Source organism: Maylandia zebra, linkage group LG12 (genome assembly GCF_041146795.1).
Source record: "Maylandia zebra isolate NMK-2024a linkage group LG12, Mzebra_GT3a, whole genome shotgun sequence".
Taxonomy (NCBI): Eukaryota; Metazoa; Chordata; class Actinopteri; order Cichliformes; family Cichlidae; genus Maylandia; species Maylandia zebra.
The window spans coordinates 15382225-15407710 of NC_135178.1; the positions used below are offsets into that span (position 1 = coordinate 15382225).

The 25486-nt window shown below is 41.0% G+C and overlaps 3 protein-coding genes and 1 long non-coding RNA gene across 5 annotated transcripts in view; 1 reads left to right on the forward strand and 3 right to left on the reverse strand.

Moving 5' to 3' along the window:
* Positions 1-478: 478 nt before the first annotated feature.
* LOC101480925 (uncharacterized) lies at positions 479-4771 on the reverse strand. The gene is made up of 3 exons (XR_191024.6): positions 4233-4771; positions 3272-3758; positions 479-2728 (listed from the first exon to the last, which is right to left on the reverse strand). It is a non-coding gene; the product is annotated as an uncharacterized LOC101480925 (long non-coding RNA).
* Positions 4772-6708: 1937 nt separating this feature from the next.
* LOC101481120 (dual specificity protein phosphatase 18) lies at positions 6709-7926 on the forward strand. The gene has a single exon (XM_004544261.5). It carries the CDS (start codon positions 6726-6728, stop codon positions 7395-7397), a length of 672 nt encoding a protein of 223 aa, XP_004544318.2. The 5' UTR covers positions 6709-6725; the 3' UTR covers positions 7398-7926.
* Positions 7927-9178: 1252 nt separating this feature from the next.
* Positions 9179-14286, reverse strand: tgoln2 (trans-golgi network protein 2). Its single transcript, XM_014413977.4, has 4 exons — positions 14044-14286; positions 11426-12150; positions 10861-10944; positions 9179-10775 (listed from the first exon to the last, which is right to left on the reverse strand). The coding sequence occupies exons 1-4, from the start codon at positions 14105-14107 to the stop codon at positions 10770-10772; spliced, it is 879 nt and encodes a 292-aa protein (XP_014269463.3). The 5' UTR covers positions 14108-14286; the 3' UTR covers positions 9179-10769.
* Positions 14287-17960: 3674 nt separating this feature from the next.
* The window catches only part of tcf7l1b (transcription factor 7 like 1b), a 30677-nt gene continuing 23151 nt past the window's right edge, over positions 17961-25486 (reverse strand). Inside the window, exons 5-12 of one of the 2 annotated variants that reach the window (XM_004544262.5) lie at positions 23233-23368; positions 22890-22992; positions 22207-22290; positions 20283-20423; positions 20010-20172; positions 19806-19913; positions 19564-19615; positions 17961-18956 (exon numbers count right to left, since the gene is read on the reverse strand). In XM_004544262.5, the coding sequence (XP_004544319.1) occupies positions 18466-18956; positions 19564-19615; positions 19806-19913; positions 20010-20172; positions 20283-20423; positions 22207-22290; positions 22890-22992; positions 23233-23368 (1278 nt within the window). In that variant the 3' untranslated portion in view covers positions 17961-18465. The remainder of the gene's footprint in view (positions 18957-19563; positions 19616-19805; positions 19914-20009; positions 20173-20282; positions 20424-22206; positions 22291-22889; positions 22993-23232; positions 23369-25486) is intronic. The other variant, XM_004544263.5, reaches the window with a different exon arrangement.

Sequence of the window (25486 nt, forward strand, 5' to 3'; positions counted from 1 at the left end):
TCGTAAACACATATCGTTACACTAACACTCCTTCAGCTCCCAACAAAATGAACTAGTAGCTATTTACTTTATGCAAAATATGAAGCAATCTGGTCATTTTTTTCTATACTCATTGCTAATATTATTTATGTACGTATTTACAGAATATACATGCAGATATACATATATTATGCATATATATTTATTGCTGATTGTGAATTAATAATAAATAATGTTACAAATCACTAGCAATATTATTTTCATTATTTTTGATGCAATATTGTCTACTTTATGGTTTATACATAGTATTTTATATTGAATTGGAGCTTATAAGATGCAATACCAATTGTGTTCTGATGGCCATTGTCTTCACATTTTAAAGCAATGTGTAACCTTGAGTGTCATTGCTAATCTGCGCTTGTTGCTTAAAACTAACTCCACGCCGTCTGTGACCGAAACAGGACAGGAAACACGGGCCCACAGACTTATGACGAAACTCTATGTTGCAAAAAAATTTATTAACTGGATACAAAGTTTTAGAAACAAAAGTTACAACATTACAAAAATATTCAGAAATTGTTCATGAAACAGTAAACGATACAATCACTATCAAATTATTGTTTTTAAACTTTATTAACACATTTTCTTAGACCTCCTGCTGTTCTTATGGACATTTTGCTTGTATTGCTTTTTTGTTCTTTTCAAAACATGATTTATGTCAGTGTAAACATTAATTAACATGCTGCTTCCACATAATACATAAACTGAGAGGTTCAAGGATTAGATTTAGGCTGCAAGAGTATTTGGAGGTTTTCGCAGTGCTCACTGCCAGTTTGCAACTTGTTTGCATTTCCACACAAATACACCTCTTGTACACACTCGCTCTTCTCTCTCCCTCTCACACACATTCAAGCACGTTGTTGAATTTCATTCTGTTAGTAAGTGACGCATCCCCTCGATGCTGGGGCGCTTCAACAATTCTGAGCAGAGAGTTATTGATTCTAGTTAATTTTTGTTAGGTTATGTGTTCATTAGTAGGTTAGTTTGTTAGTTTGTGGAGAGCTGTTCAACACTCTTCTTTTGGGTTAGTGAATTGTTTTGATGACTGTTGTTCATAGTAGGTCTGTCCAGTGGTATTGCTGGGCATGCTTTGATTTACTCAAAGTTTAGCAAAGAACAGCAAACAAAGACATTAGTAAGATGGACATTTACAGGATCAGGACTGTTAGTATCAGCACCAATCAGGAGTTAGCACTGAGGTGTGCTCAGTTTCTGTCTCACATCACCGCCCGAGCTGACAACAAGCCAGGCACTCACCTGCAGGTTGACCGCACTGAGCACGTACAAATGTAAAGGCTGACCTCTCTGAATCTGATCACAATCGTTTTTGCGATGATTGCTCGTAAGTGTGTGGTCAACCCAGTTTGATGTCAGCAGCTGTTCCCGCTTGTCTTTTCACCTTGAGCTTAATCGCTTTCTTTCCCTTTCCAAGTCCCGAAACCCTTCTTGACATGCTCAGTGCAACATTTTTCCCGACTTTAACGATTTATTTAAACTTCTAAAAGAAGGGATGCAAAATCATGCAAAGGAAGTATATGCGCTGCAGACCGCGGGCAGAAAGCAGAGGGTTAGTCAAGTTAGGGTTAGAAATGCCAGCCAACAGCATTCTCAATACAGGTTAGTAATCCTCCAACTGTTAGCACATATATTAGTACTGTTAGAGATTAGTGAGATACTGTTAGTACAACCCAGATGTGGGTAAAAATCTATTTACGCATAATTATTAGCATTTGCTGAAATTGGCTTCAGTGTGAAATGATAGGACTGCAGGCATCGGGACAACTTAATTAATGCCAGCGGGCATCGTTTAGAAAACTACAGACCATTAATTTCCAATGGCATCCTTGTGATCTAAATCAGCATAATAACTGCTACTTCAGTGAGGTTGTAACAAATGCTAAGAACCATTTGTAAATGTTGTTTTATCCCTTATCTGGTACATCCAGTGGCTAAAAGAATATAGGCCTGTTATTGAGTGTGCAGCTGTGAAAACAAAAACCACAGTAAAGCAGCTTTTAGCTTCAGGCCCGTTACAAATACATTTCATCTGACTGATAAGAGACACATGCAGACATACGTACAGGGTACATGCAAAGAAACACGTGCACTCACGTAGACACTCCCGTAACACACACACACACACAAGTGTGATCAACTTTAGAGGTTTCCACACAAACAAAAACATACTGTGTGAATGGCACATTGGGAACTTGTCATTTTCACACAATTTAGCAGCTTTTTTTTTTTTTTTTTTCAAATATCAGAGCTTTGCACAAATCTGTCAGAGTAAACTCCAGCTATGAAAAGACACAAAATAGAGTCTTGGTGAAACACTGCTCGCTTTGACTGAAGTATCTTATATAGGAAGAAACCATCAGAGGGTTAGAAAGAGTAGAGGTCACCGCACGCGTCACTGTTTTTGAACAGCAAAATAAAGTCAGAGAACGGGCCAGGACGCGCTTATTACTTACAAAAGAAAAAAAAACTGTATCAAATTATTCTGTACAACACCCATGAAATATCTCCCTGCTAAATCTGAGCACACTGATGTTGACCACGAAGCAACAAGTGAACTACTGTTTTCACTGATTTGCAAAAGCAGAAGTCATCTCTCAGTAGGGAAACACTGGAACACGGACTCGCTCTTCTGAAGGTGCAGGGCAGGGAAAATGGCACCATGTGGTCATCGCTGCAAGACAAGTCACAATAAAGGGAATTAGGATGGTATAGTGTAGTATAAAATAATATAGATATAGCGAATGATGGCATGATTACAAAGATATAGTTTTGTACTGGTTTGAAAAATATTGACAAATATTTCCTTTTCTACAAAAATCTTGAATAAAATCACCCGAGGGGCAGATTATGCTAATATGATTTGGTCACATGATCCAATTTGTGGTTTATCTCACCTCTTAACCATAATCATGAGAAAAGTACCATATAGCAAGCATAATAATAATAATAATAATAATAAATGTCAGTGATTAAGCACATAACTGATCTCCCACGTTCTATCTGGTCTTCATTTATCTGTCCTCTGTGCCAGCATAGAGGCTTAACACAAACACACAGAGACACACACTCACACAAAAGCATGACTGAGTCCATAAAAAACTGGCTCTGTATTTTATATTCATCGGCACTTATATAAGAAGTCACTGTGTACAACATAAAAGTGAATGTGGAGGAATAAAAGTCAGTGGTATAAATCTGTGGCTAGATTCTGTACCAGTCCATACGCAGCACAGTAGAGGGCAATGGAGCGAAGCCACCGGGAGTACAATGAAGTCCTGTCGAGCCCCCCCAACAATCTGCTTTTTCCATCGATGTAACTGGAGAAGAGCACACAACACAAAGCAGCAGAAAAAAGTGGGACACAACCCAACTGTCCTCACAAGATCCCCCAGGTACTGGTTGTTCTTTCATCTTTTTTTTTTTTTGTTTCTTTTTACTGCTTTATATTTAGTATCAGACACGGTGGACTGAAAAACACCCACTGTAAAAACATATGAGTCACTTAGGATAGGAGTCAGTAATATCAGTTATCTAAATGACTGAGTAATGCTATTAAATTTCCGTGTGACCTCCCTAGAGATGATAATGACGACAATCCAGTCTGTACACATAACCTGTCCTGCTGTTGGTTCCCTTCTGGATCCTCCCAGCATCCTGTGTGTCTCTGTCTGCAGCGCTGTGGATGAATCCACAGGGAGTACCTAAAAGGCAAAATACTGAGTCAAATGGACTTGTCTATATACTATATACTATGTATATACTTCATATATACTTCATATTAGATGTGACTCTAATATTAGAAGATCTAAGTTAAGGCTGGGACTATTTGACATTGCTCTTGGCAAATCAGTGCAAAAATAATGACTACAGCTTGTTCTCTGCAGATTAAAGACATATAGGGTAGGTTGCATCCTGCTGTATTGAGAGATGTATTGAGATTAAAAATAACTACAAGATTATTTTTCATATTCTATGGTAAACGAGTATACACCCTACAACCTACAAGACATATTCTCTATAATCTAGGCCCTCAACTGGAGGGATTAAAGGAGTTAGTGTTTGCCTAAAAACATAGATCTTATTAAAGGATTGGGAGGGATAGAGGGGGGTAAAAGTTGAATGCAACGGAAGAGCAGAATAATTGGAAATAAATTATCTATTTTTTTTTTTCCTACCAGTGATCTCCGGGATCCACGTCCACCTGTCACCAAACGATAAGAAAAGATCGCTCCTTCTTCGCCTTTTTTTCTGCTTTCTTCGTCTTCCTCTACCAGGCTGACCGCAAGCCGATCAGACGGGAAAACAGGCGTCGTGTGTGTGCGCAGTGATTACGCCCGCACTGAAAGGCTGGTTGGATCGAATGGCAGCACGCTACTAACACGAACCGCGGCTGTGCGTCCTCTCTATATGGCTGCCGAGCGGAGAGAAGCAGATGTGGGAGTGCCAACAACAGCTGCGCACTGACGGGAGTCCAGTCCACGGAAAATAGGATAAAGTGGAGTCGGAAGCCTCGGGACAAAGAACATGAGCGGAGGGTATTAATGAGAACAGTAACTTCTTTCACTCAGCGCGCAGACCTGAATTAATCGCTGGTCTCGGTCTCCAGCTGCTGCCACAGGTTTATGGTCTTTTGTATGCGCCCCCTTCATCCACCATCTGTGTTTCCCGGGCAACGAGAGGACTGCCTGCAGGCACCACCAGCAAGGCCTGCATGCAACCACCTCAAATCAAGGCACACTACAGTGCTGTGATTCTGCTTACTGTAACATAACCAGTGGTTGATGTTTCTTCATTGTTAGGTGCTTTCTACACGTACACACGCATAATCTCACACCTCTTCTTTCGCCTGCTTTTCATTCACTCATCCAAACTGGTGTTTGAACAATATTTCTTATCTTCTCTGTGCTGTGATTCAACACATTCAATTTCAAATAGCGGGTACTCGACTAAAAATGCCAAGTTTACCAGTAAATCTCAGCAAATAATAAAAGCTCTTAAAAAAAACTGGACAATTGCCAACTAAATACTTTTTCAGACACCTAGCTATTATCTTGATTTTAGTTCATGAGCAAAAGAGCTCACATTAATCAGATTTAAGCGAGAAATTGCCACAAACGTAGTTTAATTTAGCCTTAATTTTCAGGTATTATTAATTAAAGGGCTTAATTATTTCAGAGCAAATCAATGGGAAAAATGGAAACAAGTTGTAAAAATCTCAAACTGGAACAACATTAGGCTGTGTGTTATCAATCATGAGCATAAAAGAGAATCCGATACAAGCTGTTAACCTCCGATAATTCTCAGAAAAAGAAATGAAAAGTTTCCATAAAACAAGAAGAACAAAACCGGTGAAGTGGTAAACGGATGAAACAAATAGTGTCTATCAAAGAGAAAAGCTTTAGAAAGAGGAACATATGTAGACGGGGACAAAGATCCTGACCCAAAGAATGTGGTTCTGCCAGGGGTTGGATCTCCTGGGCTGCCGGTGGAAGCGGGACACTGGCTTTTACTCTTGATTTTCCTGCCAACTAAATAAAATGCTGCTTTTCTGGATCAGGACCTGGAACATTCTTGACTGGCTGAGTTAATCAGCTGATCTCAGTTCAACTGGGCTGCATTCCACTTACTGAGGAGGAAGATTAGTCTGAGAGACCTGACAAGAAGCAAGAATGAGTTGCTTTCAAAACCACAGCAGTCACTTAAGCATTTAAATAAACTTAAAATTACATTATCTTTAAATTTAGAGTTTTCATGTTTGCTTTGTGTGTGTGTGTGTGGGGGGGGGGGGGGGGGGGGGGGGGTGATGATCCTGTTTTCTGTTCTGTATGTCTCAGTTTTCCAGGTCATGGTAGGCTAAGGAGCTTGGGGGGGAAAAAACTCACTGGACTTCTTTACGTTTCGTGAAAATGTTTCATCTCTCATCCAAGAGCTTCTTGGACTTTAAGTTTCATGAAGGAAACATCTTCATGAAACTTAAAGTCCAGTTGTTTTCTGTGCCTTTAGTTCCCTGATTGCTTTAGTTGGTGAAAGGTTTATTAATCTCCATTTTGCATTCCCATTCTCGTTTATCTTCTATCTCTTTGTCAAATTCATGTCTCAGTCCTGGTCTCAGTGCTGGTTATTTCCTGTCTTATTTTGATAGTCTCTCGTCGTGTGCTTTCGCTTTGATTCTACTCCCACACACTTATTATCTGTTATTAGTTTGAGCTGTCCTCTTACCTGTTGCTTGTACCCTTGTTATCCTTTGTGAGCATATGTTGTCTCAGTCCTCTCTGAGCTGTGTCCTGGGTGCCTGCTTATCTTTGTGCTTTTGTTGGAGTGTAGCAATAAAGCTGTTTTTTCAGTTTTATGCCTTTTGTTCCCAGTCCTGCACTTTGGGTTCAATTACTGAGGCCACACAGCAAATCTTGATTTTTTTAAAAAGTCATTTACATGATAATCATAACGTTGATGATTCATTAAAACTGGGATGTTTAACGTTTGTTTGTTTGTTTTCACAGTGTAGGTTATTTGAATTGTGATCTCACTTTAAACCCACTGCATAGCTGTCAGTATAAAGCTGCCTAGTACGTCACTAAGAAAGGGTATTTACATTTCATTAATTCGACCTTGGTATCCACTTGATAAAACCCCCATCCAGCTGGAGGCGCCAGCTTGCGCGCTCACAGATGTTTGGCCTTCCTGAGTCGCCGTACCACTGCATGTACCTCGCTGCCCCAGCCGTGCGCGCGCTGGCGCGATTAGTATCATGGAAAGGAACAAACTGTGAAGCATCGCTGAATGTGACGTTATCCATGCATCAGCCAGCTCCGTCGGCTCTCTCGGGTCTGTGCCGAGTCACCGACTGTCTTTACCTGAGTAATGCCCGAGCGGCCGGTGATCCCCGCCAGGTGTCTGGCTGCGGGATAACCTGCATCATCAACGTCACTGAGAAAAAGGGCAGCGTCTCGCCCCCTCCAGGGGTGGAGTACTTCCACATCCCGGTCTCTGATACCCCGGTCTCTCGACTCAGCGATCACTTTGACGAGGTGGCGGATAAAATCCAGGTTACAGCGGAGAGCAGCGGCCGCACGCTGGTGCACTGCAACGCCGGGGTGAGCCGCTCCGCAGCCCTGTGCATGGCTTACCTAATGAAGCACCGCGGCGTGAGCCTCCTAGAGGCCCACGGCTGGGTCAGGACCTGTCGCCCTGTCGTGAGACCCAATAACGGGTTCTGGAAACAGCTCATCCAGTATGAGGGCGGGCTTCGTGGTTGCAACTCTGTCCGCATGGTGTCCTCATCCATGGGAGAGATACCTGACATTTATGAAGAGGAGGCCAGGAATATGATGCCACTGTGAGGGAAGCACGCTTCTTTGTGTGTGGTGGGAAAGTGGGACATAATTTCACAATGATCTGCAGTGTGCTGGCCTTAACTGTAAAATCCTGTGCAGCCTTGAAAGGAAGCATAAACAGTGAATGCGTTCCCTCCAGGCCCTCATAATAATGGGCAGTTGTGCAGAGTAACAGTGAGCTACTGTATAATTTATGCCTGCCGTGGTTTTCCCATGGTGCATTTGGCCACCTCTTGCTTGATTATGTGAGATTTTTGGTGAGCTCAGGAACTGCTTGCAGATATAAACCCTCCATCATTCTGCAAAATGCTCAAACATCCAGTGAGAGTGAGATTTACCACAACACGTTTGTCATGAATGGGAGCTCTAAAGATAGGCTTGTAGTAGGCTTCTACTCAATGTGACTAAATGCTGCTCCACTGTCTGTTAATGATAAATGTTGTGGTATGTTGTTTTACCACAACATTTATCTGAAAAATTACAGGATGTCATATTAAAGGATTCAAAGCTTATAAAATACAACAGAATAAATGAGTGATTGCTATTCTCATTGAGTTATTCCACATAAAATTAACCAAATCCCTCAATAAGGCAAATAGTATCATCTGAACTATTAAGTTCAGATGATACTGATCGAAGAAAAATGGCAGCCATGAAATTCTCTTGAGTCATAAGGAATCATTGCTGGAAGATGATCCTAGTATCAAAATCGTGGCTCAAAGAGTTGGCAGTTTGTCTTGTAACCGGAAGGTTGCCGGTTCGAGTCCCAGCTCAGACTGTCTCGGTCGTTGTGTCCTTGGGCAAGACACTTCACCTACTGCCTACTGGTGTTGGCCAGAGGGGCCGATGGCGCGATATGGCAGCCTCGCTTGTCAGTCTGCCCCAGGGCAGCTGTGGCTACAACTGTAGCTTGCCTCCACCAGTGAGTGAATGAATAGTGGTATTGTAAAGCGCTTTGAGGGCCCCGAAAAGCGCTATATAAATGCATTATTATTATTAAAATGTAAAGTTTACACATTGTACTTTTGGGGGGGAGAGATGAGTCATCAGAAAAACATCCAGGTTATCGGTTCTTGTTTCTGTTATTCTGCGTCACTGATTTGAAAATAGTTTGTTTGTGGTCTTGGATCTGAGCTTAAATACGTTTTTCAACTCTGAAAGTTTAATGTGGCCATCTCATGTATGTAAAGGGGAGGGATCAAAAGTGCTGGGAGACTCATGTCAGATATCAGATTATGTACTTTGAGACCCTGTAACTCAGAATGTTCATAATAACAATAATAATAATAATCTAGAAAGTTTATGCATGAAAAACAAAGTCAGCTGACTCTGAGGGCTCAGGTGGAAGCTCTGATTCAACACTCACTTTGCTTTTAAAAATATTCAGAAACTCCAATAAACTCTTTGTATACTTTTTATGTGGATCAATTGTACATTTAGATAAAAGTTAAAGTCCTGCATTCACAGCGTTGCTAACTGAACTATTTAACATTAATGCTTTGATACTTTTTACTCTCAAAGTCAAAATAAGAGCTGTGACACTGAAGGCTGTTAACAAGTCCGACTCAACTGAGACAAGACAGTAGAAAAAGCATTTCTTTTCCAATAAGCATACAACTGAGCTGGCTCACCTCTCACCCTAATGAGCAAGAAAGCTTCTTTTTATTGTTCTTTGTGTTTTTATTTTTTAAATGGACAGTCACTCCTTAAAACAGAGAAATAAAGTCTACATGGCCATGATGTTTTCTAGCTAATTACAGTGCTTCATTAAACAAAACAAAAAAAGATAATTTCACTTAATTCTTTAATAAAAATATACATTTTCATACCATAATATGGGATTCCTTAAGTCAAAAGAAAACAGCTCTATTTCTTACACAATTAGCTTTACGTGCCCGCCACCTGCAACGAACAGCGAGGAAACTGAGGAAAACGGGTACAATATCTGAGCGACGCCACGGATCACAGTAAAACTCATTCACAACTTGGCACAAGTCTGTCATTTCTTTTAAACATAAACACACATCTGTTACAGAGTAAATGTGAAATCTTTATATTTAAGTGGTCATCCCCGAGACACATGTAGTGGTACAACGTAAAAATATTCTTCTAAACCACAGACATGATGGATAGATTTCAGATCTTTAAACACCACTTTGAAAAAGACTGGTCGTCTCGACATACTGTCTGAAATAAGAGATTAGCATGCGCACCCAGTAAACCTAAGACAAGTCTCAATTTTTAAAAAGGAGTAGTCGGCCATCATACGGTTGCTCCCTTTATGCCACGAGTTTGCATCACAGCATTGACAGTACGTTCATCTCTGCATCCAACACAAACCTACAGCCAGCTTAGTGTTAATAAATATAGATTCCAGCCTTAAGCAGCGCATCGCTAATCGTGCACTTAAGTAGTCTTGAACAAATGGAAAAAAGTTCACGCGAACGCCCGCTTAGAAAGTCTTACAAACAAAAACGAAAAAAAAAAGATGGTTTTAATTTTTTTTTTTTTTTTAATTAACCATCAAAGTGTCTTTTTTAACTTTCAAATGTCAGATTCTGTTCTGCAATCAGTTTATCGTAAATATTGTAATATTGTACCGGTGCATCAATGAGCTGCTGCCCACATAGGGTGATTTAGCGTAGGTAGAACAGTTTAATAAGGAGCAACCTCTAATAACAAGTCTGGTAATGAAGTTATATTTGGGAAACTGCTATAAAACACTGTTTACACAATCACCACACACTAACTTTGTAGTCCTCATTGATTCTACATTCCACCTTAAAAGCAAAGATGTGCTTTCCGATATTTGTGCCAGGCTGTGGCTGTATTTAGCATGCAGATATGAGAGCAGTGACTTTTCCTTCTTCCATGGTTATATTTAAGCCATTACCTCCTTCTGGATTACGGTTGTTACAACATTCACATGGCCTACACTGCAGAGTCTGACCTCCAATATGACACTTTTACATCTTAATGAAATCTTGATGTATTTTTTAAACTCTAAAAGACATTTTTAACAACCGCAAATAAAAAGCACATTACAGTATTTTACAACAATTCAGATGGCTTATTTAGGAGTAAGGCTGGAATTTGCTACTTCAACATCCTGAGCAAGGACCTTTGTCAGGCCAAACTACAAGTGAAATAATGACACAAGTGCAAAAACGGCATGCCTATTTTACCTTCATTGCACTTCCCCCATTCCCTCAATAAGGCAAATCGTGTCACCTGCATAGTCATGCAATAAACATCTAAAAAGGTCCAAAATAGAAGAATGTTCATTTAACCCGAGGTGTAACCCAGAGTACTTCAGTAATATATCGAACACCGGTATCTGCACTCCTTCATTTCAAACAGCCAACAGCTGGCTTGAGATCAAATCTGAAAGAAAAGAAAGAATCGAAAAGTTACAACATTTCTTGAAAAGAGCCGCAGAGAAATGTATTTCTTTATAAAAGTCACTCACCTGCTGTTGCAATTTTTGGTATTCTGTGGACTTAGGTCGACGTGCGGCTCTGGATTGCTTTCCTTCCAAAACAAAGGCGATTATCTGGTGGCGAAAAAAAAAGATCAGGCAAGTCTGGTTTGGACTGCTGTAAGATGTCTGATTTTCAAAATAAGGATAGTTAAGCTAGCCAATGTTAGAACTGAGTGTGCTACACATTAATGGACAACTAGGTAAAAAAAACAAAAAAAAAAAAACAAAGCTTTAGCTAATGTAAAAGTGGTTTTCAGCATTAAACCAGAACAGCTGGGAAATGTGTTTCTTTCCTTAAGCTCAGTGGAGAAATTTACACAACTCTCAACGTAATTGTTGTGTGTGTTCTACACAGGAAATGACCTGCGCCTCAAAAGGCAACCACAGGTGCCAAATATATTTTAGGCTCAAAGTTCAAGGTTCAAGGTGCAGTTTATGTTAGTTTAAACACCAGAGTCAAACTTTAAAGTTAAATTTAAAAAAAAAATCTTTTTCTATGTGTGTATTTGGGTACAAGACTTGGGACATCAAGCCGGTCTAACAGCAAAAGTACCTTGCGCTTGTTGTGGTAAGTGATGTAGAGCACTGCCACCAGCACAGCTGCAGAAACGAGGTAGGCAAAGAAATGGCTGCTTTCCCCGTTTTCCATCATTTTGGATGGGTCGTATGGAACTTTCACCTCTTTTCTTTTAGTCTGCTCCACACCATCCTTTCCTTGCTCTTCGCCATTAGCATGGTTTGGCGTTTCCTCATTGTCATCTATCCCATCGTCCTCGTCTACATCACCTCCTTGGAATTCCTCCATGGTGCTCAATTCATCTTTAAGTTTCTCTGTGGATGTGCTTTCAATTGGCTTTTTTTTAGAATCGTTTTCTGTAGGAGCTTGGGCTTGTGGACTTACTTCTTCTTTGTCTTTGGTTTCAGGCTCCGCTTGGTTGGTTTGCCCATCTGTCTTATTGGGCAGCTTGTTTTTCCCTTGGGTTTGCGGACCAGAATCCTGTTTTCCATCGTGCTCATCATTTCCATCCTCCTGTTGTTTTTCAGTTTGATTCTGTGTATCTGTTTCAATTCCTGCGCTTTCCGGATTTTTCTCGACCGCCTTGGGCTGTTCAGCTGATGTACTCACACCCTTCGTAGGTGAGCTTAGTGACTCTTCAGGTTTTGATACGTTAGCCGCCTTTCCGGTGTGGTTACCAGACACGCTTGACTGAGATTGATCTGTTCCATTTGTATCTTTTACTGGTGGGCTTTTTGCATCTGGGGAGACTTCACCCTGTGCTGAATACAAAAACAAGAGCCTCAGTATTAATGGAATGTTAAATGTGTTAACTGGGATTTTGAATTAACTATTTATTACATTACATGCACATCTGCTTGTTTATCCTCACTACTTATTTCTTCCAGTGCAAACCTCTGAAATATTATTTAATCTATTTTTCTCTTCTCTCCCGATATCTTCGTAACATTTTTCTTGTCAGCTTCCTCCAAGTGATTACATTAAATGGGATTACTCAATTACATAATTGAATCATGTCTGCCATGAAAAAGATTGGCAGCAAAACATTCCAGAAATCAAAGGACAATATAGCAGACGTGGATAATACTAGACTGTGACAGTGACCACTGACACTTTGAGTACATTTGCTTACATATGTGACATACTGCGTAGACCTACTACTATAGGACTAATACACCAGTTACCAAGGCTGGATTACCCACTATGCAAAGCAAAAGGTCAGTGGGCTACAATATGTCAGCTGACCTCATTAATTTGTTAGGTTGACTACAAAATCATACAAAAACACAAAGATATAAGCAACACGCACTAGGAATCCAGTATTTTTTATCATCCTGATTTTCAACTGGGCCAATAATCAGCAGAGTGAACACTATATGCCATTAGTATTTGGTCACATGACTTGTGTGGATCAGTGGTGCAGACCATGATTAACAGATAAATAATGCTGAGATTTTTTTTACTAAAAGAATGTAGATCTGTACAATAAGTTATAATTCATGAGTAATTTTCTTAACATTATGCTACGGACAAAATGATCCAACAGTGTCCACAGTTTTATCCAGCAGGTTTGGAAATATATGTAGTAGAGACCAACTGATTTATTGGTGGGTCAATATTATCAGCCGATACTGGCACTCCACCTATCCTGTTATAAAGGTTGATTAAAGAAAGTAAAGAAGAAAAAGGTAGAAACACCCTTTAATCGTGTTAGGAGTCTTAATGTTGCATTGTTTGCCAACTAAAGGGCAGTCTACAACTTCCCTGTTGGCAACAGGTACCACAAAATCAACAAGCAACGTCAGGCAGAGCTTAGGTGAGTAAACAAATAAGTGCATAACAAATGTCAGGGAAATCTCTTTAAGTTTCATGTGTCTGAAAAATAAACTATATATATTGGCCAATATATCCGAATATTGTCGGGGTTTTTAAATCATAACCAAATATTGGTATGGATATATCGCCTGTGTCAGTTGGCCTCCAGTTGGGAGGAATTACGCCAGATTACGGTGAAAACCTTGTATGTGAATCCATATTTTGCTATATTCACTGTAAAGACAGGGAATATTATGCACAGATGTGTATAGTAGAGTACAGCACAAGTACACATTCCCCTGCAAGAGATCACAATAAGTTAATTATATCGCAAAAGTGAAGCGGTGAAGGAAAAGGAGACTGGATGAGCGCAATCCCTCCCAAGCTCTTAAGAAGCAGAAGGATATCCTATTCACGTAACACCTGTGAGCCAACCTGTTAAACCGGACCGACTGCTCAAGGAGGATGAGGAAAAAGTCAAGATTATTAAAATAACAGAAAAAGCTCAAATAAAAAACTAAACAGAATAAATAGCACCTATTGTGCAATTAAAAATAAAAATAAAACATTAAAATTTACAGTTTTAAAAAATGTCAACACATTAACGTGGCAATATATACGAGTTTTTATTACTCATTTTATTGTTTTATTATTCTTTTTATTTATTTATTTCTACAGTGGTGTAAATCAGTCTATTCTCCTTTCTCCATTTTAAAAAAAAGGACTGTTTTGACATATATCGCCTATCATCTTTATCAGGGATTGTGGGGAATTCCATAAGTGCTCAACCAACGCAGGCCTAAAGCCAAATAAAAACGCAAAAACAAAACTCGACTCACCTCCGATGGAGCTGAAACACAGGAATATTGCAGATATAGTGAGCAGCAGCAAAGCCGTCCTCATCGTGTCGGCTGTGTCCACACGCCAAAGAAACGCGACCCGAATCCGTCTAATTTCAGCTGCGTCTTCTCAGAGCTCACGACGCAATCCGAGCTGACAAACGCAGGCCGACAGGTTCAAGAGGTTTGACAGATCCGGCCTGCTTCCGTGTACGAGCTGGCATTTCTCTTCTTCTGCGATTGTAAACACGTGAGTGAAGTTTAGTGCCACCTAGAGGCTACATGCTTTTATAACAAGAACGTGCTGACGGAGAAAGCGTGGCGATTGTGGTTTCATTACTTTCACGTCCTTCTTATTGTGCAGTTTTATCATTTCAGCTGCCCAGCTCAGCCTGTGACACCGCTGAATCTCTAGAGCCCATCTATGGTAGTATACGGCACGAAATCATTATACTTTTGTATTTTTTGATTCAATATTATGATTTTATTTCGTCTCAGCTCACTACCAAAGTGGATCTGCTTGTTTAAGTTGGGTTTGCTTTTGTTTTGTTTTTTGTTTGTTTGTTTTTGCGGGGGTGGGGTAGTTGTGGGGCGAGATTTGACACGTTCAAATGAGGTGTTACAATAGAAAAACCTTTCAGTGTCATCAAACATGTGCACCTCGCCTTGCTTCTTTTGTTGGAAAGCCATATTAACAGACACTAACACTAATCTGTATTTCTCTCTCTTTTTTAAGTCAATCCGTCTATTTTCTTCCACTTATCGAGTTCAGGGTCGCAGGGTGGGCGGGGCCAATCTTTTGTATGGCTAACACAGGCACAGAAAAGCATTCACATTCACACCTATGGGCAATTTTAAATGACCAATTAACCTAATCACATGCATGTCTTTAGACTGTTAGGGGAAGCCAGAGTACCGGGATGTAGATAACGTGCAAACTCTGTAAAGAAAGGCTTCACAGGACCTGTGGCTAACAGTGGTGACCATACAAGATACAGTTATTTTATATTTATTATTTTTATTTACTTATAGCTTTTTTTTTTCAGCTTACTTATAATCAATTATAATATCTTTGGTGCTTAAATTATGATAAAGACGTGTCACTATAGGTTAAGGGACAGTTTTTCATGTCCTGCTCCCAGTCATAGTGTCTCACCATTGTTGTAACAGAGAAAAGGAAAATCCCCCCGTTTCCTCCAAATATGCCTGCAGGTATTACTGTATTTAATTCCATATATGTATAAAGACAGGGATGTTCGAGGCAGCTCTGTCTTTACTCGACTTGGTTTAATTTAAAAGCTATGTGGAAACCACTAAAATTACACACATTACACAAATTTAGGGCACGCCTATTTGACCTCATGAAAAAAAAGTTGTGTTTATTATTCTCAATGTCTTTTATCCACCATAGAAGAAGAGATGGGGGTCTCGTTTGTGTTATACTGCCACACACGGGTTAAGTGTAGGCATTGTTGATATTTTTCCTTCATGCGTGTCATTTCACCTTTTCAGCAGATGGCAGTATTGGCATGTAGTGCAATTTAAAAAAACAAACACTTTACTTGTGCCATTATCTATGTAGGTTAACTTTGCTTAAAGGGTATTGAAAAGCATTTCTTCTAGTAAGCAATGGCCAAAATAAAACACCACAAAACAAAGCCATGACAATACCAATATCGCTGGCCTTGGAGCTGAACATGTTCAGCAGTTTCTGAGATAATGATATAAATGTTAATTAGAGGTGTTTTACATCTCAGTTGGGTGCAGGAGACCTTCAGGCTCTTGTAATGAATTTGTCTTAATTGTGGCAGGCTATTTGACATTTGAAAAGTCCGATGATCCCTCTCATTCTTGACATCCATTTGCATTTCCATCTTTAAGGTCAAATGGGTATGAATAATACATTACGGAGGTTCTTAAGCTCACAGCCAGCCATACCTGTCTTCACAAACGAGCCAGCTGAGGCTTGCTCAGCTCAGTGAATGCTACAGAAACAATCAATTAATATCACTTTGGGAAACCGCATGTGAAGCATCCTGTAATTAGTAGGAATATAAGGTCACAGAGTCAATGGCAGATATAGGTTCAGCTTTTTTTTCCTGATTATGCTCATGCATAAACACTGGCCTTGCCTTAAATGTGCTGCAGCTCACAGTTTAAGTGACTTCTCAGATAAGAGATCTAGAGGCAGCATTACGCAAGTAAAGTATCAAACGGTTAACCTGGAATAAATTTAAGATCAAAGGAAGGCCCAAAAAAGGAACCTTGGCAAGAGATTGGAGGAATTTAATGAGCAAAAATTAACATGTATTAAATCTGACCTCGTGCTTTACATGGCAGATGTTGAGCAGAGCAGCATCCAGACACGTTACTCGAGATAAACAGCCGTGTGTTACATGCTGACTGCAAGATAGCCTCTGTTTGGTTTCAAGTGGATGGTGTGATTAAATAAAAATATTTCTTTCAATATAGCAAGACCAATTTAACATTTAAAAAATAACAATAATAAGCAGGCACGGGTATGGAAATGTATTTACCTGCACATATGAACTTATTCACTTAGAGACTGGGCTTCATAATAGGGGTACTGTCTTTGGAGAATTGAACGCCGGGCTGCATGCATGGCCTCGAGGAGACAGATTTGCTGACTGTTTTGACAACTCATTACCTGTAATTTCACTGATGGATTGGTGAGGTGGCTCAGAGCAGGCAGCCGTGGCATCAGAGCACGAGCAGTTTGTGTCTGGAATGATGTAAGATAGAATGGCAAACAAGCAAATGCTTATTGTGCCTAATGATTGCTTAAAACAGCAGGGCACACTTGACAGTTTGGTGCCTCTACTATATAAGGCCCCAAACAGAAACGCATCCTCAGTCCCGCCGCTCTGCAGTTTTACAACAATGTTTAAAGTGAATTTTAAAAATATATATGACACAGGTCACCTTTTTTTTTGCTGGCGGCAAATGGATGATGCTTCTGTGACAATGTCATTGATTATTTATGTTTCATCTGAATGTAGAAAATCAGCTAAGACAGACAGATCGTTCTCTGTGTTATCGTTAAGTCTTCTTTATATGTAAATGCATGTGAAAAAGTAACATTTCCCAGCTCCCTGCAGCAGGTAACATCTTGCTTAAGTTAAATTGGTAGATAGAGGGGTTGCAAGTTATCTCGTCCTGGCCGGCCTCCCCCCCTCTGCTCCCACATAATTGGTCCATCCCTGGCACTACTACTCATCTCCAAAGCCACCAAAAACTGTAACCTACCTTGTGTATTTTTTCACTAATTGAAATGCCTAATGAGGTCCCAAGGGCTCCATCCCATTACCTCTGAGTTAATTAAAGCCTAAGCAGTGTGCCAAACGGTGAATAAAGATGCAGCAAAAGTGCAAAAGGAAAAAAGGGGAGCCCGAGTAGGGTACGGTGCACTGGGATGGAGGGTTGACCTGCTTTTTTTTTTTTTAGTCATTGTTGAGGGATGCCACATTCCAAGAATGAGCAGATGGCTATTATTTTTTTATTTGCGTCTATACCGGGCTTGAAATTTCCATTACCCTGGCTCAGGCACTCATTTTCCAGTGTGGTTAGCCTAATTCTGCTTTATTAAACATTAAAGTCTTTGCCACCGTCAGGAGGGTTTTGCTGAAGACGTTCTCACGTTAGCGCTGAAGGATAATGCAGGCATAAAAAAATGACAGCTGTGTTTGTTTTTTGTTTGGCTGCCCCCTCCAGTTTAAATGCAGCCCTGATAAAATCATACTTGTCTTTAAATGTGATTTTCTACACCTACAGTGTCATGCCCTGTGGTCACTTTTTATAGGAACGCTAATCCAAACCACATCACCTCGTTAAAGCAATTTCTCCTTGTTAAACGACCAGAAACAGCATTGAAAAGACAGACTTGAGATATTTCTTTTAAGAAACAATTTCAAATGTTTATTTAACATGTCAGAGAAGGGGCACACACTCGTGAATTAAAAAAAAAAAAGAGGGGTCGGGGGGGAGAAGGGGGTTGCAATTATTGGCCAGTACTAAGACTTAAACTTCATACTAACATTAATCAGGTTTTGGCTAAAGTAAAAGTGTGTTTTTTGTTTCTTTTTTGCTTTTATAAAAGAAACTATGTACATAGGTTCATTTATACAAGAGGTTCATTGGATAAATGCATCAAAAACAAAAACAAAACAAAACAAACCAAAACAAAAAAAAAGAAACCAGTTCTGCAGTAAACTTTACAAAAAATACATTTTTGTTTTCATTGAGAGATGTAGAAAAGGAGACGGTCAAATATTGACCAATAATATTTCATCCTTTTCATTATTTAGAAAAAAAAGTTGTTCTAATAACTATTTTTTTTTAAAAGAAAAGCAATCAATATACAGCACAATAAATGGGGAGGAAAGAAAAATTGCCTTTGTGAATTCATTCAGTTGGTTTGGTAACCAAGGAGAGGGGCTGCGACTGGAACAGGGCATGATGGGAATGAAGGGCCTGGTGGAAGGGCGAAGGGGGAGACAGCATGGAGGGGTGCAGAGAGGTGAAGGGGATTGGCCGGGTGAGGATGGGTGTGTTTGACTGGCTACCTGAAGTACCAACGGGGATGGACATGGTGGGTTGGGAGGAGGAAGAGGAAGGGGTGGAGGAAGAGGAGGATGAGGAAGAGGAGGATGTGGACCCGGAAGCTTTCCCGGGTATCGAGAAGTGGTGTTGCATGCGCCCCTCCGGTTTGGTGGTGAGCGATAGCGGCTGGGCCTGTTCAGAGTGAGTGGCAGCGGGGGCGGCGGGGGAGGCCAAGGCTGCGGAGGGAGTGGCCGGTGAGTCCAGCATGCTTCCGTGTGACGACGCGGGGCTGTCGCACATCTTCTCCGAGGTCAGGTACTGCACGCACTGCTTCTTGCTTCTTATCGAGAAGTCTGCGGGGAAACGAGGAAAAGTGAGCAAACTGAATTATGGATCCGCCGCTGACTTCAAATCTGGTGCAAGTCCCTTTATGCCACGTCCGACAGAAGTGAATGAGTGATTATTTAAGCAATGAAGCACGATGTTAAAGTTAGAAACAAGACCTTTTTTTAAACTGACAACAAGAAGACTGAAACAGGATGTTCACAGCATAATACGAATGGTATGTGTGCATGGATCAAAAGAGGAACAACACAAAATGTACACAAAATGTGCACTAAAGAGTGAAAAGCTCCCTTTTTTGGCCAATTTGCCGTGGTAACTTGATTGCACAATAGCAGACATACCTACCACTATTAGCAATGAACCTCATAAGCTGCTTGTCAAAGTATAAAAGCAGGGAAAGGAGTTAGTTAGAGCCAGCGAAGGACAAAATTCACGCAGAAATAAAAAAAAGGGGGAAAGAAAATAACAGAAGAAATGTGCAGTGTCAGGTTGGGCTTGAGCTCTGCAAGAAAAATAAAGCCCTCGCTGTTAGTTCCTACAATTTTTCTTTCTTCTCTAATGTGAGAGGGGAAAAAAAACCAAATAAAGCCAGTCAGGAAGAAAATGGCCCCTTACCCTCTGGTTTTGAGTCTGGTTTATTCTCTCTCTTCCTCTTTTTCCGCTTTCCCTGCACACATGAAACAATGCTGTTAAAAACAGTTTTTTTCATAGTGAAAGCAAACAAAATTCACCGACTTCACTTCAAAGATTAAAAGGGCAGTTTCTATAGTCATAGCTGGACTGAACTTTAAAGGGAAATGAATTTAAACATCATCCAGTCACGATATGAAACCTGAGAACAGAAATGTGCCACTCACATAGTTATCTCGTGCTGACCATCCCGGATAGAGCTGGGAGTGAAGTTGCCTCTCTTTCCTGGCCAGCTCATAGTATTTGGCTTGCTCCTCTCTTGACAGGGAATGCCACTGTGGACAGAGTATATCAAAGGACATTTAAACACTCTCACACACACACACATATATGTATGTGTAAACTCCAACGCCTTTGTCTGCACTGCTTACCCGTCTTCCAAGGATCTGGTTGATGGCCGCGCTCTCTTTCAGAGTGCACTCTGCCACCACTTTGGCTCTCATCTCCTTCATATACAGCATAAAAGCATTCAGAGGCTTCTTGATATGAGGCTTCTTGTCCTCTTCTTTCTTGGCAGGAACGGGGGACTTTCTGCTAATCCAAAACAAGAATGAAAGTAGCCGTGTGAATGACCGAGTAAGCACGAGTAGATTTTAGCATAACGAGGAGCAGCAATGAAGGCAGGTTTTGCTGAATCGTCTTACGCGTGCATCGAGGGGCTGATGTCACCGCTGGGCTCCTGCTTGATGGCCGGGGAAACTATGGCCGGATGAGGAATGCCGGTCTGGTGGAGGCTGTGCGGAGGTGGGGTGACCATGTGAGGGGAGAAACGGCTGGACACCAAGCTGGGAGGGCAAAAAGGGGGCAACGTTTTAACAGCGGGATGTAACAGCGTACCTCTGTCAGCTTGACATGGCATAAAAAAAAAAGTTCAGCTAACCTGGCACATAACCGCCCTGCCTCACCCTCGGGGTGAAATTCACTGTGCCTACTGCCTCCGTCTAGACTAAATTCATACACACAATGAGTAACATGCTTTCTTTTTTGTTCAAATAAAGACGTTTTCAAAAGGCCTTTTATTCACCAAAGGCTGAAGAAAAGTGGAGTGTGTTGTTACCATGGCAACGGCAGGGCTGTGACACCTGAAACCTCTTTCCTTACCACGTCCCAGACCGCGGAGAGCGCTCTGACAGCCGTCCACACAGAACACCTTTACAAAGTGTTTCTCTCAATTTCCAGTAGTTAATACAAAGGAGCATTGTAACAGACAAGAGGGGGAATTAAGCTCCACAGGCCAGGATCAGTCACTCTAGTTAATGTTAAGACTGGAACATTCACCTCTTTTAAGTGTTTTAGCATGTTACACAGGCTGTCGTTAGTGACACCACACATATGTATTATATATGTGCCTTATTAACCTACATATGTGATGATTTCTAACCATCACACTCAGCGACATGTGTTCAAACCAAACTTCTTGTCTTATAAAAAGTCTAAAAACAACTCAGTAAACAGGAGCTAATTCTCAGTTCATGTGTTATTTTCCTTTTTTTCCCCCTCGTCTTTGATATTCTTAATAATTTATACTGCATAAACAAACAGGACCCTTATGACTCCCCTGGTAATAAACCTTTACCAGCTATCCTTGTAAACATCCTACTTATTCCCCAGTGAATAACTCAAAGCTGCTCCGAGTGATGGCATGCAGTCAAGCTCCGTATTTTGAAGATATTGCTTCCATTAGTGTTCATCATTGTTGCCATAAATTTTTATTCACGCTTTACACTTACGCTTTAAACTTATATCTTACTGATACTGTCGAAAGTGTTTCGTGTAACGTCTTCGTTTCAGCGGGTTTCTTCCTGGGTCAGAGAGCCTCACCGCGAGTTTATTTCAAATCTCCATGATAGCAGAAATTTTGGCACAATATTTGGCACACAGTGCGTCTGGTGCATTAAATAACCTTGTGTGAGGCGTGCTTTGATTGTTGCGAGTTCATTTCAGGATGGAGTTACACATGCTATTGATCACAGAGAACCCTCTGAATATTTCATCTCATACTAACACCGGAAGGCTCCCTACAAATCTTTCCAATTTTGACAGAGGGTCAGAGAGTTTAGTCTGAAGGGACGTGTTGGCTCAGATGAGCTTTGATTTGTCCTAATCGATTCTCAGCCCTTTCATCTCTTCAGTGTGTGTGTGTGTGTGTGTGTGTGTGTGTGTGTGTGTGTGTGTGCGCGCACATGTGGAGTGGCTCAAAACACTGGCCTGACCACAGAAGTTTAGCTCTCAAAGAAAAGACAGGAGAGAAGCCCTGAATGCCAATAATGCATTTGCTCTATTTAAGAAGCTGAACCTGTCTCCAATAGACTTAGACCTTACATCCCTTTGTAGTCCTGACACCACTGCCTGTCCACCGTCTCACAGTGTTTTCTCCAAGCGGATATACTGCATTTTTTCTTTACATTCCTATAAATAAAGCAACATCCACTCCAAATAACATTTACAGTATTAACCACTGAAGTTAATACTGCAGGAAAAATGTGAACAGAGCATGCCACAGAGGCAACAGATATTAGATGTCTCCCTTCGGGAGGGCTGGGGTGTTACTGAACGTGATCCACTCACCTGGACATGGATGGATTCATTGCTAGCGCTGGATAGGGGTGACGGAATCCCCCTGGAGGGATGGAGTACATGTGCTGGCCCTGCCTGGGAGACAGAGGTACACGGAGTGAGCGAAGGCTGCAAAGTGAGGTGGATCAAACACAGCTGACAGCTAACCCATCAGCACTAATCCTCCCCTCATCAACTCAAATCCCCTGCTTGTGGAACAGCACCGCTGCAATTGATTACAGGACCCATGGCAAAACCAATAAATGCTCATAAATTGTCTTGTCGTGATACTGTCATGATATAGTTCTATGCTGCCTTAAAACCTGGGTGTAGCAATCAAAAACTTTCTGGACAAGAAATACAATTTTTTTCCTTGCTTGACTTGAATTTTATAAATCATTTATTGCGCTTTTTTAAATTTTAGATCAGGGAGAAGCGGTCGAAAGTTAGCCACTAAGCCAGCGCAGCTAATTAGCTAACATCTCTGGTGGTCTGTTAATATGCATCATCACAGCAGGTGGACGCGCCCACAAAGCGAACTCATTCCAAGAACGTGACGCAAGATGGTCGTCAAAAAAAAATCTATTTTTTAGGCGAGCACATGTAACTGCAGCCAGTTAAAAGAGATATGATATGTATAAATAACTAAGTAATACATCTGGCTATGCAAACAGATCACAATGAAAGGAACGTACTGTGGCATGAGCCAGCTGAGAGGGTGTGCAATGGAACCGACTGCACCAGGAGACAGGGGGTAGTATGGAGACAGTTCTGATGGGTGAGGTGTCCGAGGAATACCTACGGAGGCCACAGAAAGATCAGTTTAATAGAAAAAAAAAAAAGTCTATCAAACTTCCACAATATATGCCAAATTGTTTTTAAGGCGCGAAACTTTCAAGCCAATAAGATGTGCACTTATCCGTGCACATTTCAGTGCTTAATTTCATATTATTATAACACAACAACTGTAGTTTTATCGCCACTTTTCCTTGCAAAAAGATTCCATGTGAAGGTTAGTCCATCCATCAGATGCTTTACCTGTCTTTGGGTCAAGGATCTCTGGGGAGAGGTGCGATGGCGGCGTGCCAGGGGAGAAGTGTTCATTGCTGTAGGTGATGAGGGGCGTCAGCGGGTGGACATGGTGAGCATGCTGTACCACTGGGACTTTATTGGACTGAAGGAGACACAGAGAGCTGAAGGTGAGCAACAAGTGCCTGACATCATGATTGAAGAGAGTGACACTAATGTGTTTTTCTGTACTAGTGTTTTATTTACACATCAAAGAATTATTTATATTTGTATCTGAAGCAAACATTTTGTCTCCCATAAGTGCATGATTCACGCTGGCTATTGTACAACAGAAATGCACGCCATAAATAGGCCATAATTTGTGAATGCCCTCCATGGTAAACATCACAGTTTATGCGTGTGACTGGCCCTGTGATGCAATCTGGACCGGCACCAAGAAGCAGTAAAAAGGCCTCGCGGACACATGCCAAGATCATTACAGCCATTTAGCTGAGGAGAGAACTGTTTGTTCAGTCCAAGAAGAAAAAACAACGGTGCCACCGAGTCCAAAAGTCGCACCAGCAAGCCGCAAATAAACACAATGGGGCTAAGGTAAACGAAACGACCATAAACATGTGGAGCCATCATCTCCCACTCCGTCTGACAGCAACCACCACGGGCGGATTACAAATGCTGCTAATGTTGGAAAACCACTTAAAATTCTGTATAACTTCAGATAAGTGGTGACGAGCAGAAAGGCCAGCAACACGCAGAGTATGTCTTTCCCTTATTTCCACAATGCTTCACACACTGTGAAAAAACAAGAAAGCACACATCCTCTGTGAGATCTGACCAGCATTAAGAAAGGGATGATGAAGACAATAATAATAACCAGCGTCTCTACTTTCATTAGGCAGCACTCAGCCTAGCAGTCATTTCCCCTGGCTGCAGGGCTGAATAGAGCACTTGTTGGCTCAACTTGTCACAAGGGAGGGTCAAGGGGTGGGAGGGGAGAAAGAAGTCTTGTTCCTCCAGGCTAACCTTTCTTCAATATCCCTCCCCACCCCCTTCCCAACCTCTGTCTCTCTCTCTAACGTGGTCTGCCAGGGAACAAGGTTTGCATTGAGAGTCCTGTATGCTCTCTTGCTTCACGCTGCTAAGAATTGTTCCAAATGTTAGCTTTTTCTCTGCATCTTTTTTTTTTAAGAAAAAGGAAGGTCCAACCTTTTACTCTTTAAAAAAAAAAAGTCTTTAGCAAAGTGGTTTCTCCTGTTTAAAGCAGGCTTTGATTCAGGTAATGCCAGATGGAGTGGGGAAAATATTTACTGGTGTTAAACATGGCTATATTAAGATCACTTTCCACAAGAGTTCTCTTTTTTTAAAATGTCTCCAGACTTGGAGGACGCGAGGTAAATGCATACGGAGAACGGAGGGCTTTGGATCGTGGTAGAGATGGTGTTGACTTAGTAGGTTAAAATCCTCGGTCCCACATGTCATGTATATTTGAGTTGTGCTTTGTTGTTCCACTTCATGTACAATATGCCGACTTATGAATTTCCCTATATTGTGAGAGCTGTTTGAGACCTCTAGACCTGGGTGCCAACACATTTTGGGAAGCAGTTCAGTGAGAATTTGAAATGATACACATTAATAATTCATATCTTGGAATACATGAATCGGGCGCTCCAAACATATTTCTAAGTTTGAAGGCACTAGTTTCAAATCCAGGCTGCTTCCAGCCTGACAAAATGCAGAGAGAAATGCCGTGTGCAGCTTCCATGGACGCAAAACTATTCTGACCTACATGCTACCTGTTAGAGCTTCTCTGTTAGAGATGAAAATGGATACTTGAGCTAGCAAATTCCTTTTTTATTTCGACATATATTTTTAATTAAATGAATAGAAATCAGCATAATTGTAAGCTAGTTTAAATTAATTAAATTCCCCAGAACTCAGACATCATAACTCAAAACCAAACAACTTGTTTATCAGTGCCTTTTTTGGCTCGCTTTATGTCCGGGGTAATATTCCTCAAGCCCGTGAAAACCATCATAGGCGTAGTATTATTATCCACAAGCCAAGTGTAAGAGGAAAACCGCAGGAGTCATGAGCCACGTTTTAAATACAAACAACACATACAGACGCTGTCTACGCCAGAAAGATACAAATCTTTACATCGATGTGCTTGTTCCAAACATGCCTGCAATGGTGCATAACCCTCATCTATCCAAGTAAAAACACTCGGAGCTGCTCATCTGAAATAGCAACAGGAAGGTTTAAGAGA